General features: G+C 38.9%; 1 protein-coding gene across 1 annotated transcript in view; it reads right to left on the reverse strand.

Moving 5' to 3' along the window:
* The window catches only part of NVL (nuclear VCP like), a gene marked incomplete at both ends in the record, with an annotated part of 78,933 nt that overhangs the window by 30,997 nt on the left and 31,511 nt on the right, over positions 1-16,425 (reverse strand). Inside the window, 4 exons of the mRNA XM_084253126.1 lie at positions 4,900-5,019; positions 8,289-8,351; positions 13,353-13,457; positions 14,797-15,015. Of these exons, the coding sequence (XP_084109252.1) occupies positions 4,900-5,019; positions 8,289-8,351; positions 13,353-13,457; positions 14,797-15,015 (507 nt within the window). The remainder of the gene's footprint in view (positions 1-4,899; positions 5,020-8,288; positions 8,352-13,352; positions 13,458-14,796; positions 15,016-16,425) is intronic.

A 16,425-nucleotide genomic window follows, 5' to 3' on the forward strand; every position in this document is an offset into this window, starting at 1 on the left:
CCCACGCTTCTGACTGTACCCAGTGCTTGTATAAATAAATAAATAAATAAATAAATAAATCTTTAAAAAAAAAAAATTTCTGTATCTAAGTGATTCAGCATCAAAAAAAAAAGATTTATGTATTTATTTACACAAGCACGGGGTACAGTCAAAAGCGTGGGAGGGTGAGAGAATTCACCAGAGCCAGAACAGGGAACAGAATAGGCAGACTGACGAAATACACTGCTGAGGGGCGCAGCAGGCAAGCCAGGAGAGGTCTGCCGTGCCATGTGGGTATCTCTGCAGCCAGAGGGGATCAAACTGGCACTTCAGAGGCTGTGGATAGCTTCATAGCACTGCGTTCAACTGCCTACGTCACCAGGGAGGCCCAGTAAATAAATAAATCTTAAAAAAAAAAAAAAAAAGATCAAGGACACAGCAGAAAGGAGCAGGTAGAACTATAAACTGTATATGGGGCATGGAAGGGAGGGCACATGCATTTCAGAGCCTCTCTGTTGTTATTAACTCAAGGGTACACACCACATAGACTTTCAAATCCAGGTGCTACACTACAGAAAGGAGTGGGGAATGTGCAGCTCTTTTGTAGAATCTGAAAATAGTAGAAAATGGAACTTGAGGAAGACTACTCAAGCATTTCATTCAAAAGAGAATAAATTTGGAAGGAGTAGACATAAAGAGGGCAATTTCAAGAGATCCTTCAAAAAAATAGTCGGGATTCAAATACTTACTAGCCAGTAGGAAAAGTGAGAGGCCATAGTGGCTTCAAGATTACGAAAATCAGTAATGGACTTTGGGAGTTACCTTAGGTTAAAGTAGGAGGAATGTTTGAGTTTAGCATTTCAATCTGTTTAAGCTCAGTTATTAGGTGGGTTTTGGATAAATAAAGACAATTCAGGAATTACTGGTGCATTTGAAGTCAAAAGAATGACAGTCCTGTCAAGTAGGATAGCAGAGGGCTTGGTGAATATTTACACTTGTAAGTGGTGAATAAAACATCCTATTCACTGCACTCTCTCTCCAAATATTACGCCTTTCAATATTTTCCTAAATATTATTCATATTTTCATGGCTTTGGATGAAGGGGTAGAAAAGTTATTTACAATATTTATTTGCTTTTTTTCATTGTAAATACAAAAAAAATAGTAAGAAAAAAACAATCACAAAATCACAAAGTTGCCATTGAAAATTCAAATTCATTTGGTTTCATTCTTTTGTCATATTTCAGGTAAAAGAAACATCATGGTTTCAATAAATTAAGGAAATATACATATACAATAGAAAATATATAGTGTATGTTTCTGATATAATACTTTAATTTTATAAGTAACAGTCCACGCACAACATATTTTTGTATGTGATTGGCTGTAATTTCTCTAACTTTCTGAGCTGGCCAATCAACTGAGAAAGTAAAGTAGTTCAATTAATTGAAAGCAATGCCTGAAATATTTCATTTATGCCTTTCCAAATTTATTTTCCCAGTTCATTTTATTTAAAATACAACTAAAGCCCACCAAAGAATTACCATGTACCTTTGAGTAGATATTTATTATTTAGCTATCTGGCTCCCCCTGGCTCCCTTATGAGGGAGGAGAATAAATGCCTTATGGAGAAATGACATTTAAAAAAAAGAAAAAAAAAACTTAAGTATAGACATGATAATGAGCTTAACACTGATTTCTCCAGAAATAAAAATCTGGTGCACCTTATTATACCTGACAATTAGGAGATTAACAGAATCATAATCCAGACCAAAAAAAGTACTGGATATAAGCAAACAAAAATTATCCTATTTAAGCAAGGCAAAAATCTCAGAATCAATATAGGAAAAGGTTGATAGATTTTACTATATTAAATAACACCTTACAATAAAAAATAGAGGATAAATGCTAACACTGGGGGAAACAGCATCAACACACGAAAGTAGACAGTGAACTAATTTCCATTATGCATAAAAGGCTCTAATAAATCAATAGAAAAAAATACTTCAATAACAAAAGGGATAAGCATATGATAAAATACAAATTCACTGAAGATGATCAATCTCACTGAATGTTGGAACATGAACACTAAAATTTACCATCACAGTCTGCAAATATAATTGACAAAAATAAACATAGGTTTTATACATTATTGATGAAACTGTTAAGAAATTATTATTTTTTAAAAAGATTTATTTATTTATGCATACAAGAACTGGGGTGCAAGCCAGAGGTATGGGGGGAGGGGGGGGTTAAGAGAATTCACCAGGGACAGAGTGGGGAAGAAAACAGGCAGACTGACTGAAATACACTGCTGAGGGGAGCAGCAGGCAAGACAGGAGAGGTCTGCTGCGCCATGTGGGTGCTCCCTGGCCAGCCGGGGATTGAACTTGTGCTGCAGTGGCTGCGGATTGCTTCATAATGCTGCTGTGCTTTGCACCACCAGGGAGGCCCAAGAAATTATTTCTGTATTCTGTTGGTGAGCATATATACCTGGCAGTTTTTGTGAGGGAAGATTTAATATTAGCTTTCAAATGATATTATGTAGAATAGTTTGTAAAATTGCACTTCCAAAACTCTCACATACTTTCACATATGCACAAAGATAAGAAAGTTTACAACAGTAGTTTGAAGAAGAAACAAGTGGAAACAATCTAAATATTCAAACCTAGGGAGTTACTACATAAATTCTTCTGTATCCAGATGGTACACTATATGTAACAGCTATAATAATAAAATCATTATGTTTCTTTTTTTTTTATAGAGGCATTTTATTTTATTTTATTTATTTATTTGTTTTGTTTGGTTTATACATGCACTGGGTACAGTCAGAAGCGCGGGAGGGTGAGAGAATTCACCAGAGCCAGAGCGGGGAGCAGAGCAGGCAGAAGGACCGAAGTACACTGCTGAGGGGAGCAGCGGGCGGCAGGAGAGGTCTGCGCGCCATGTGGGACCCTCCTCTGGTGGCCGGGGAGCAGCCGGGGATCGAACCGGCGCTGCAGAGGCTGCGGGCAGCTTTGCAACCCAGCGCTCAAACGCTGCGCCACCGGGGAGGCCCTAAAATCATTGTTTCATGAGAATATTGTCAAAATAGAATGACCACATATTAAAAGAGTTAAAAAAAATCATACAAGTTTTTAAGTTTAAGAAATAAGTTCCAAGAATGACAAGTACTAAACACAAAACTTAGCAATAGTAATTTCCAAGATTAGGGAAGAGAATGAACAAGACTCACTCTCTTTACACCTGTATTTATTTGGATTGTGCATAAGCATGTATTGATGCAGAATTTCTATAACAAAGGAGTATACACTCAAATTTTCAGAATCCCCTTCAGGTGAACATATTACAAAGGAAAACATCAAAATACAGAAATGCGTGGTAGTAGACAGGCAAGAGAGAACACCAGTAGAAATGTAGTTCACATGGGTACACACTTCTCTAAGAAGTGGTTAACTACCTCAACAAACCCCTCCAAACTGAAATTTCCAGTTAATAATAGCAGCATTAATAAAAGGGACTACTGACAAATGAAGGGTTTAATCACAGCAAAAGAAAAGGGAACAGAATGGAGCAAAATGCCATTTGTGCCACCCAGGGATTGGTGGGAGGAGGAAGGGTAAAATCCAGAGCATACCATGCCCTAAGCAACTGGATACAAAGGGTAGATTTAGGGGCCTCCCTGGGGGCACAAGGGGTTAAGCATAGCACTATAAGGCTACAGGCAGCCACTGCAGCATAAGTTCGATCCCTAGACGGCCAGGGAGCTACCGACATGGCGCAGCAGACCTCTCCTGTCTTGCTTGCTGCTCCCCTCAGCAGTGTGTTTCGGTCGATCTGCCTGTTCTGTTCTCCACTCTGTCTCTGGTGAATCCTCTCATCCCCCCACACCTCTGGCCTATACACACCAGTTCTTATATGCATAAATAAATAAATCTTTAAAAAAAATAAAGTGTAGATTTACTCTGGGCTCCACATGAGAGGTTGAAATATGATAGGCAGGAGAACCTGGCAATGATCTCTGCCCTGGCCACTGACACCACTATCAGAAAAAAGACAAATAGGAACTATATAGGGTGATATTTTATGAAGTGATTTCTACTGGACATAGAAACAAAACTGCTATATGCATCACATTAATGAACTTTTGTTTTTGCAACTTTTGGATGTTATTGGAGAGTTTAGGCAAAATGAGGCATTTAAATAAGATGTTTCAAGGTCTAAGAACAAACAGAGTAACCATTTGAAAATAAACAACAAAAGACTTTGAGGTTTCAGAAATAGAGCCACTTCCTCAGTCATTTTATAATAAATGTAATTAAATAGTCTTTGGTATGTTCTTCAAAGCTTTCTATATTCTTTATATATATTGTGCTACACTATGTTTCTAACTCTTATATAACAGTGCTCTTAATGATAAATGCTTTCTGCACACTCACTATACTGAGATTTCTAAAATCTATGATTCCGTGTAGTGATATAAGTGGTATGCAATGCAGACCAACTTTATATCTCCCTCAGACAGTGATGGTGTCAAGCCTCAAAGCCTATTACTTAACCCTATTTAGAGTACATGATGTCTTAAATTACATTTATCCTGTCTCAAGGACCTATTTAACTGAAGAGGATCTTAAGATGGTAAGTCAGGCTATTCAAAATTGTTATCATTTCCAATCCCAACTACTTACTTGTATGAATCAGCTATGTACAAACAAAATAATATTCAGAGAAAAAATGGATCTAGAGAATAAAAATATAACTGGTACCCTAAGCCCCAATTTCAAATTCCTAGGTTTCTTCATCTAAGAGTCTCAGTGTTCTGGAAGAACGACTTTTTTAAAAAGTACCTAAGTTGGAAATCACAAAAATCTGTATGGTGCTCAAAAAAAAAATCTATACATGACTAATCTATGATACCTACCTCCCGGTCTGATCTTCGAGGGCATAAGGCATCCACTTCATCAAAGAATATCACACAGGGTGCCGAGTTCTTGGCTCTTTGGAAAACCTGTCGCACAGCACGTTCACTCTCGCCAACATACTAAATACAGAAAGGAAATAAATAGGGACAGTTCAATTTTGGGGTTTGGGCCAAATGATAGTGAAGTGAGTTTTAAATGACACTTGTGTGCCAGAGCCCAGAAAGTGTTAGGTTGAACTAAATGCAACCGCTGATATTTAACCATTTTTGACCTGTTATTATAGCTAATTATATGTGGTTCAACTTAATAAAATGATCTCTTTATTTAAAGATATAAATTTCCTCATTTATAAAATGAAGACTAAATGGAATGCAATGTCTTCTCTAGATTAAAAAAAACAAAACAAAACCATAATTCTACCATATTTTAGAACAGATGCCTAACCTTTATGTATTTAAAATATCCAGCAGTAATTTTCATTATTTCAACTGTATTTTATTTTTTTTTAATTTTTTTTTAAATTTTATAGAGGCATGTTTATTTATTTCTTTATTTTATTTGTTTGTTTGTTTTGTTTATACATGCACTGGGTACAGTCAGAAGCGCGGGAGGGTGAGAGAATTCACCAGAGCCAGAGCGGGGAGCAGAGCAGGCAGAAGGATCGAAGTACACTGCTGAGGGGACCAGCGGGCGGCAGGAGAGGTCTGCGCGCCATGTGGGACCCTCCTCCGGTGGCCGGGGAGCAGCCGGGGATCGAACCGGCATCGCAGAGGCTGCGGGCAGCTTCGCAACCCAGCGCTCAACCGCTGCGCCACCAGGGAGGCCCTCAACTGTATTTTAAATGCACACAAGACAATTTACTGTTTGACTATCATTTCTACACAAGTCATCAAGCTTAAAAAGGAGCTATTCTGTCATACAGAGTCAAAGGAAGCAAACTGAGCCAGTTAGGCATCTGACAGATTTCATAGTGGCATACTGTACATTAAAATCTATTCAAAATATACACACAAAAAATCAGGCAATTCACCAGCAGCCATAACATCAGGACTAATTAATATGAGAAGTTACAAAGAACATGCTTTTTGGGCCTCCCCAGTGGCGCAGCAGGTTGAGCGCAGCGCGGTATAGCTGTCCACAGCCTCTGCAGTGCAGGTTCAATTCCCAGGCGGCCAGGGAGATACCCACATGTGGCGGCAGACCTCTCCTGTCTCGCCTGCTGCTCCCCTCAGCAGAGCTTTATGTCTGTCTGCCTGTTCTGCTCCCCACTCTGTCTCTGGTGAATTCTCCTACCCTCCCACGCCTCTGGTTTGTACACCAGTTCTCATATAAATAAATAAATAAATAAATAATTAACTTAAAAAAGAACATGCTTTTTTGCTTTTGGTTAGGCATAAGAAAGTGTTCTCATAAAATTTCAAACTAGTGGACTAAGAGAAGCAGCTTTTGTTTTTTTTTTTAAAAGATTTATTTATTTTTATGTATACACGAACTGGGGTACAGTCCAGAGGTGCAGGGGGTAAGAGGATTCACCAGAGAGAGTGAGGAACAGAACAGGCAGACTGACTGAAACATACTGCTGAGCAGCATGCGAGCCAGGAGAGGTCTGCTGCATCATGTGGGTTGCTCTCTGGCTGGCTGGGGATTGAACTCACGCTGCAGAGGCTTCGGATTACTTCACAGTGCTGCACTTAACCCCTTGCACCACCAGGGAGGCCCCAAGAAGCAGTTTTTTAGCAATAAAACCACTGAATAAGAATCTGAAAACAGGGCCTCCCTGGTGGCACAGTGGTTGAGCGCTGGGTTGCAAAGCTGCCCACAGCCTCTGCAGCGCTGGTTCAATCCCCGGCTGCTCCCTGGCCACTGGAGGAGGGTCCCACATGGCGCTCAGACCTCTCCTGCTGCCCACTGCTCCCCTCAGCAGTGTACTTCGGTCCTTCTGCCTGCTCTCCTCCCCGCTCTGGCTCTGGTGAATTCTCTCACCCTCCCACGCTTCTGACTGTACCCAGTGCTTGTATAAATAAATAAATAAAAATAAATCTTTAAAAAAAAAAAAGAATCTGAAAACAGGGCCTCCCCTGGTGGTGTAGGCGGTTGAGCACAGCGCTGTGAAGTTGTCCGCAGCCTCTGCAGTGCCAGTTCGATCCCAGCCAGCCGGTGAGAATCCCACATGGTGAGCAGATCTCTCCTGTGTCGTCCACTGCTCCCCTCAGCAGTGTATTTTGTCAGTCTGCCTGTGCTGTTCCCCGCTCTGTTTCTGGTGAATCCTCTCACCCTCCCGCACATCTGGCCTGTGCCCCGGTTCTTGTATGAATAAATAAATAAAAAGAAAAAAAGAAAAGAATCTAAAAACACCTTTCCATAGTGCCAACTATATCATAAAGTGTTTTTTTAGGTTAGCTTATGACTAAATGGCCATAAAATTAATTAAGGCCTGACTACATCACAGATAACAGTGATTAAAATGTCTTATTTTTTTCATTTGAGTAGAATTTTCTTTCCCCGGCATCTGCAATTTTCTTTATACTTTTGACCAGTCTGCTTCCCTTACTTCAACTGATTTTCACAGGAGAACCTCCAAACAATTCTCCTTGAGTTCTAAAAGATTCCCATTCCCATGCATCTTTCTCATCATTACTGTCTCTTTTTTGCTATTATAGCACTTTCCATTGTTAAACATTTGAGTCAGTCTACTTTCACTATATTATCTCATAATGTCCTTGGAAAGCAGAAGTCATGACCATTTAAAATTTTCTTCTGATCATAACATCCTGCATAGGGTACAGATATAGGTCAATTTAGTTTCCTGAAAAATCTAAGTCGCAAAAATTGTATTTGGAATGTTGAACCAAATTACGCAGTAGAGGGCCTCCCTGGTAGCCTAGGGGTTAAGTCTCAATGCTATCACCACTACAGCCTGAGTTTGATTCCAGGCCAGGGAGCCAACCCACATGTGGCGTAGCAGACCTCTCCTGTCTCGGCTGCTGCTCTCCTTACAGTGTTTTTCTGTACATCCACCTGTTCTGCTCCCCACCCTGTCACTAGAGAATTCTCCCACCCCCTGCACCTCTGGCCTGCACCTCAGTTCTTCTACGCAAAAATGAAAATAAAAAGAACTGTTAAAACTCAATAGTAAGAAAGCAACCCAATTAAAAAAAATTAAAAAACAATTTTCTTAAACAAGTATGCAGTAGATATTTTTAAAAAGCATGCAGAAGATATTTTAAAAGAAATGAAATCTGGGGTGGGAGAGAGATGAGATGGAAGAGAACAAACCATATAGTTTGATTTTACCAAAATATCACAACTTGTGGGCATTTTACCCTAAAATTTTAATGACTACTACTTTTCCTTATCTAAAATAATGGATAAAACCATAACAACTTACCATATTTAGTAATTCAGGGCCCTTGACAGATATAAAATTTAGCCCAGACTCATTTGCAACAGCCTAGTAAGAGGAAATACAAGAACACAAATAAGAAGAGTACACAATAATAATAACAACAAAAATTTATGACAATGCAAGGGCTTTTTGTGGGTTATACCCTATCTCCCCGTTTTTATAGTTGCCTATTTCTTATTAGAAGAGACAAATGGAAAAAGAGAACATGGGTAAAAGGAAAAGGTAAAGAACATTATTGATACTCTTTAACACTTTCTAAAAATTACTAAGACAGATAAGAAATCAGATGGAAATGACACAAAGTACTTACGCAAACATTGTTTATGCAAAGATGCTTTATGTAAACAAATATGGATCCCCACTTGGAATTCCAGTGAAATCATGATCTCTGTATCAAGAAAGCATTGCTCTGCCCAATGAACACAATCATTCATCCATTTATAAACCAAAACCCAAAAACATAAGCATCAGTCTACACCAAGGCTCAGTTTTTACAGTTTTTAATAAAGATTAAACTACATGCATCAAAGTCAGAATAAGAAAAGAGAAAAATATAGCTATGTGTATAAGAATCCAAGGATTACAATCTGAATGCAAAGATGAAACCTAAATAAAATCATTTGGAACTTCAAAATTATTTGGAAAATAGTTTCCCACTAGAACCTGGTATCTAAGCTCCACATTTATATTCAATATATTCCTTAGCATTTCCATTTGATTTTACAGGTATAATCTATTATTTCCAAACAGGGATCTTGATTCTCTCAGCTCTCTTCAAATTCTACACCCCAAACTTTTCCCTTCCCATCTCAGGAAGTACAATTCCTAAGCCAAAACCTTCCTATGTCCCTTGATCCTTTGTCTTCTTATGTCATTGATGCATCTGCAAGTACTATTAGTTCTTTTTTTTTCAAGATCTATCTATCTATCTATCTATCTATCTATCTATCTATCTATCTATCTATCTATCTATCTATCTATCTATCTATTTATACATACATACATACATACAAGCACTGGGTACAGTCAGAAGCGCGGGGAGAGTGAGAGAACTCACCAGAGCTAGAGCGGGGAGCAGAACAGGCAGAAGGACAGAGGCACACTGCTGAGGGGAGCAGAGCCATGCGGCACCCTCTTCCAGGTGGCCGGGAATAGCCAGGGATCAAACCGGCACCGCAAAGGCTGTGAGCAGCTCCGCAACCCAGCGTCCAACCACTGTGCCACCAGGGAGGCCCAAGTACTATTAGTTCTAATGCTAGAATATATGTGAGTGTGACACTCTATTTCTTCACTATACTATCACTCAGACCTGGACATGCCAAAAAACAAAAACAAAAACACCCAGCCCTAACAAAACAAAAAAACCTAACTGGTTTCCTCCTTTCATTTCAGCTCCCCTCCAATCCATTCTCTACACTCAAGTTTTAAAATATACATCAGATAGTATGTATAGGTTTCTCATTTATCTTCAAGGACAACCTGAAATATATACCACAATATATGTCACAGTTTCTCCTTAATGCGGCCACTGGCTCTTTCTCTGGTTCTGTAACACACCAAGTCCTTTCCCACTTCAAGGGTTTTGCAGTTGCTAATCCCTCTATCTGAAAGACTCTTCTTTCAATGTCTTCTTATGTGTCTAGCTAGTCCTTCAGGACTCTTGTTAAAATAGTACCATTCTTTGAACATTAGCTACTTCCAAATCAGTCACAAAAATCTGTTATTTCCATCGTGTTAGCTGAATCTATAATTCTATTATTTTACTTGTTTCCTGCCTGCCTTTCTCAGACAATAAATTCCATTCCAGTATCTTATTCTCTAGTTTATCCCAAGCACCCCAAACAATGAATAACAGTAGTTCAATAAATGCTTGAAAAAATGAATGCATGCATGTTCTATCATGCAAAATCTCCTAATAATATGGATTATCCACATTTCTCAACCTTTCTCTTTTCTGCTGCCAATTTCATAGCTTTCCCAACTCTTAGTCAGCAGATGCACAACCAGAAAAATATGACTCATCCACATTACGTTTTCAACACCTGTGTCAGGTAATTAAGATTAACCTCATTAAAACTCATTAGTTTCTGAAATTACTGGAAATTTTCTTAATCTTATAAATGAAAATACAGTGAGCATTTTTTTCATGAATTATCATGAATCTTGTACTATTTGTTCCATGCTATACGTTAGATGACTGTTTACTCTCTTTTCAGTTTCCTTTTTATTAGAGATCCATGCTCAGTGTGTTTGCTCTAATTATCATAAGCTTTTACTTTATGCTATTTACATACTTACTATGTGTGGTTTTCAGAAAAAAAATTTTTTTCCTTTATATCTTTCATGAGGTACCATTATTTTTTCTATCCTTGTTAATTTTTTCACAATATAGGATTTCTCCCCTCAGGTGTGGTCACCTTAGTTCTCCCACCACCAAAGCACCCACAATCCTCTACTACAGGGCCTCTCCTGATGGAGCAGGCGGTTAAATGCCCCTCTGTGGAGCTGCCCGCAGCCTCAGCAGCACTGGTTTGATCCCAGCTGGCTGAGAGGGTCCCACATGGCGCGGCAGATCTCTCCTGTCTCGCCCGCTGCTCCCCTCAGCAGTGTATTTCGTCAGTCTGCCTGTTCTGTTCCCCGCTCTGGCTCTGGTGAATTCTCTCACCCTCCCGCGCTTCTGGCTGTACCCAGTGCTTCTATAAATAAATAAACAAATCTTAAAAAAAAAAAAAATCCTCCACTATAGTGTACTGTCCTCTCCCCTTCCTCATTCCCTACCCTCCTCTTCTCCTCCCACCTCCCTGCCCCCACCAATGCTTCAGATCTATAATCAGCTTTCAAGGGTCACGTATTATATGTATTATGTAATATACTGCCTGGGATCACAGATCCAGTGAGTTGTGAAATCCATCCATGGAGTCCTAGTCCTAGGTAAGAGTCCTACTCCAAATGACCAGTTAACAGAAAAATGACTGGAGAGAGAGCTACCACTCTGCTGGCAAGTAGGAAGGGATGGAGAAGGCAAAGATAAGGAAAATCTGATCTATGATGTTTTGATTATCTAAGGATTTCAAATTCTCCATATTACCTTCTTTCTGCCGTGAACAGGACTAATCCAAGGCAGATATAACTAACTAAAAACAATTATTACAAGGCACCCAGGTGAAGGAACTGCATCTGCCTGGATAATTCACACACTAACATTAGGAATGTCTATCTACTTTCTAAAATAGCTGTGAAAAAGTATAGACCAATGACGATGGTGTCTCTCCCTCCTCTGTCCCCAAATTCCGTATCGTGATGCCTGGTAAAAGTAATGAAAGCATTAAGCAAGAAAATTTAATAACATAAGTAAAAATACTTTTCTTTAAAATTACATATAGGGCCTCCCCTGGTGGCACAGTGGTTGAGCGCTGGACTGTGAAGCTGCCGGTAGCCTCTGCAGCGCTGGTTCAGTTCCCGGCCGCCAGGCGAGGGTCCCACATGGAGCGCAGACCTCTCCTGCCGCCCACTGCGCCCCTCAGCAGTGTGTTTCGTCAGTCTGCCTGTTCTGCTCCCCGCTCTGGCTCTGGTGAATTCTCTCACCCTCCCGCGCTTCTGACTGTACCCAGTGCTTGTATAAATAAATAAATAAATAGATAGATAAATAAATAAATAAATCTTTTAAAATAAATAAATAAAATAAAATTACATATATAGGGCCTCCCCGGTGGCGCAGCAGTTGAGCGCTGGGTTGCGAAGCTGCCCGCAGCCTCTGCAGCGCTGGTTCGATCCCCGGCTGCTCCCCAGCCACCAGAGGAGGGTGCCACATGGCGCACAGACCTCTCCTGCCGCCCTTTGCTCCCCTCAGCAGTGTACTTCGGTCCTTCTGCCTGCTCTGCCTCCCGCTCTGGCTCTGGTGAATTCCCTTACCCTCCTGCGCTTCTGACTGTACCCAGTGCTTGTATAAATAAATAAATCTTAAAAAAAAAAATTACATATATACTATATATGTAATTATATACACAAATGGCACTATAGTTATTTGATATTTACTTAAGAGTCAAACTAGTGGGCCTCCCTGGTGGCATAGGGGTTAAAGTCTCAGCGCTATCAAGCCATCTCTAGCCCCTGTGACATGAGTTAAATCCCCAGACAGGGAGCTGACCCATATGACGCAGCAGACCTCTCCTGTCTTACCCGCTGCTCCCCTCAGCAGTATATTTCAATAGATCTGCCTGTTCTGCTCCCCACTGTCTATGGTGAATGTGCTCAGCCCCCGCACCTCTGACCTACATCACAGCTCATGTATGCATAAATAAATCTTTTAAAAAAGAAAAGTTATTTGGAAAGACATTCGATAAAATTATCATCTAAGGTGTGAAAATATAAGTATAGGATAGTTTAATGTAGTGTAATGTTATTTTAACAGGGGATCATTTCCACTATTTATAGAACATTTTTATGGCGGAATACTACACAGGTATTAAAAGTTACTAATGTGTACCTATATATAGACATGGAAAGATATTCAAGAAATATTGCTAAGTGAGGAAAAGCATGTCTAAAACCCTTGAATTTGTAGAAATATGCATAATATACATCTTATCTTAATATGTATGTATAGAAAAACATTTAAAAAATATTGACAATGAAATAGTAGTAGGTGAAAGGATTATATTATTAAAAATAATTTTAAAAATAACAAGTGCAAGGAATATAGAGGAAAACATTTAGTTATACATAATAAATACAGCAAAGCATGAAACAAGGTCAGCTACAAACTGTAATTCTGCAATAAAACTAAAAGCTATAATACATAGAAAATATAATTGCTGTGTTAAAATTGATGGGATATGGTTGATTAAAAAATTTTCCCCCAAATTTCCAATGATGTATACTTTATAATTGAAAAAAAAGTGGAACTTTCCTGAAGAAAGTTGTCAGTCTTGCTTAAATGAAATTTTAATAGAAATTACGGCAAAATATTTCACTGTAGCATCTACAATTAAATTCATATTATCTTCCTTGATAGTAAGAAATAAAACACACGAACTGCTACCATACCTTTGCCAGCAGAGTTTTCCCACAGCCAGGAGGACCAGCAAGGAGGACTCCAGCTGGCGTCACCAATCCAAGAGCTTTGAATTGATCTGGGTTACGTACTGGTGCCTGCAAATAACCCAGCAGCAATCCATTACAAAGGTCCATTTCATAGTGCATATTTATATGACTGCCAGAAGCATATTTTCAGCACTGATCATGAGTCCTAAAGATAAAAACAGTATGCACAGAGTACTTATCTCTGTTCAAAACACGAGGAATACTGGGATAAACAAAAAGTGCTTACACTTGATGTTAAGATCTGGAAATGTTTTTATTTATTTATTTATTTGTTTATTTATTTGTTTGTTTGTTTGTTTATACATGCACTGGGTACAGTCAGAAGCGCGGGAGGGTGAGAGAATTCACCAGAGCCAGAGCGGGGAGCAGAGCAGGCAGAAGGACCGAAGTACACTGCTGAGGGGAGCAGCGGGCGGCAGGAGAGGTCTGCGCGCCATGTGGGACCCTCCTCCGGTGGCCGGGGAGCAGCCGGGGATCGAACCGGCACCGCAGAGGCCGCGAGCAACTTCGCAACCCAGCGTTCAACCGCTGCGCCACCAGGGAGGCCCAAGATCTGGAAATGTTTTAAACAAAAATTTCATTATTTTCAATTCAAGCTTTTTAGAGAACAATCTAAATTTCTAGGTTATAGAAATTTTACGCAATGGCTCCCCTTTTTAAAAAATCAGAAACAGCAGTACTCTACATAATCAAAAGGCAAAAAAAGCTGTTTGCTATAATCTCCATATATTTTCTCTTTCAGTAATTACCTCTAAATGAGCCATACTTTCTTAATGAACCATGCAATGATGTGTAAAGTGAAATCAAACCCAGTTTCATGGTGTTAAAACTGCTCTGACCCTTAAGAATGTTTAAGGGTTTAAAGAGTATTTCTCAATTTCATGTTGAATGAAACCAGAACTTTTTTAAAAACTCATACCAGATAAAATTAAGTATAACCAAATAATTAGTCTAAAAGAGTTCTCACAAGAATGAAAAACTGGGGCCTCCCTGGTGGCGCAAGGGCTTAAGTCTCAGCACTATGAAGCTATCGCAGCCACTGCAGCACGAGTTCAATCCCAGCCAGGAAGGTGACCCATATGGTGCAGCAGACCTCTCCTGACTCGCCCGCTGCTCTCCTCAGCAGTGTGTTTCATTCAATCTGCCTGTTCTGTTCCCTACTCTGTCTCTGGTGAATCCTCTTAACCCCCGTACCTCTGGCCCGCATCCCTGCTCTTATATGCATAAATAAATCTTAAAAAGAAAAAGAAAAACTACTGTGAGGAGCTTAAAAATAATATAACATAAAAGAAAACATACAGTCAAGTCAGTGTAGACATACAACCTAGTATGCACGCAGGGGAATCCAGCACATATGCTAATGACATTTAGCATCAAATACACCTACCAATATGGCCATGGTGAGCTCTTCTCGAATATCTTCCAGGGCACCAATATCTTCCCATGTCACATTAGGAACAGTTACAAAGCCCTCCCTTTTGGCAGAGGGTTGGACAGAAGAGAGAGCAACAATGAAATCATTCAATTCAATGCACAGCCCTTGCAGCTGCTCCTCAGAGAGGGGGTCTTGGTTTCTTAGCAACAATAGCAGCCTTTGTAATTCATCCTTGAGGGAGCAATTGAGGGGAAAAAAAGAAAAACCACAAAGTTTCTTGAAAAGGTTACTTTTTGTCCTATTTAAATCATTACTATAATATTTCTATAAGTTATAAACATTTCTGTACTTTAATAATTTTCTCCATTATCATGTTTATTTTATTCTAAATGGAATTGATTTGGTCAAGGAATGGTGTTCCAACTATAATCAAATATGGATGATTATATACCATACTAGGTCTAGATATACCAAATACAAGCAGCTGGTAACCATACAACAATTATGTATGCATCATTTTTCATTTATAGCTACTCAAGAAGCAGCTGAATTTTGATGAAGTTAAAACCAAGTTACTCTGGTGGCAATACAATTTCATAATATGATTCCTTGATGATTTATCAACTAAGTAGAAAGCAGGCACACTCTTCCTAGAATAACTGAATACTGAACTTCAAAGGCAGACTTCTTGCTTTGTGAAGAAATTGAAAGAAGAGGCATAAAAAAATAAGTGAGTAATCTAATTTACAAAATTCTAATTCATGTGTAATATTTTAAAAGGAACAAATCTATTATTTTTAATAAATATAACTATAAAATATAATGAGTAAGGAAGAAATAAGCAATATGAAAACAAAGACCTGGATCTAAGTCCTTCTTTCCACTAGAAAATAGAGGTTTATGTGACCTTGTCCAAAGCACAAATTTTTTTGTAGAATTTTTTTTTAAAGTTTATTTTATATATTTTTAACATCTTTTTTCATTTTTGTACAATGTATGCATTTTCATCTTGGTTATCGTCCCCATAAAATTCCCACCACCCCTGTTTTGATCCTATTCCCTTCTCCCTCCTCCTTCCCCCTGGTAGTGTGTTTCTGGTTTATAGCTGCCTGTTTATTCCCAAATATTTGATTTTTTTTGTTTCAATAATACAAGGGATGGTTTTTTTTGTTTTCTTCTTCTTCAGATTTATTGTTTGTGTATAGGAAGGCTACTGATTTTTGCGTGTTGATTTTGTATCCTGCCACTTTACTAAACTGATTGATTAGTTGAATTAGTTTTTCCATGGAGTTTTTGGGGTTCTCTATATATATTATCAGATCATCTGCAAATAGCGATAGTTTAACTTCTTCCTTTTCTGTATGTCTTCCTTTTCTTGTATGTCTTTCTTATTGTACTGGCTAGGACTTCCAGAATTATATTGAAAAGCAGTGGTGAGAGTGGACATCCTTGTCTTGTTCCAGATCTTAATGGAAACGCTTTCTGCTTTTCGCCATTGAGAATGATGCGGCTATGGGCTTGTCATATATGGCCTTTATGATGTTGAGGTATGTTCCTTGTAGCCCAAGAATTTCAAGGACTTTTATCATGAATGGGCATTGTACTTTGTAGAAAGCTTTCTCAGCATCTGTTGATATTATC

Source organism: Talpa europaea (genome assembly GCF_964194135.1).
Source record: "Talpa europaea genome assembly, chromosome: 14".
NCBI lineage: Eukaryota > Metazoa > Chordata > Mammalia > Eulipotyphla > Talpidae > Talpa > Talpa europaea.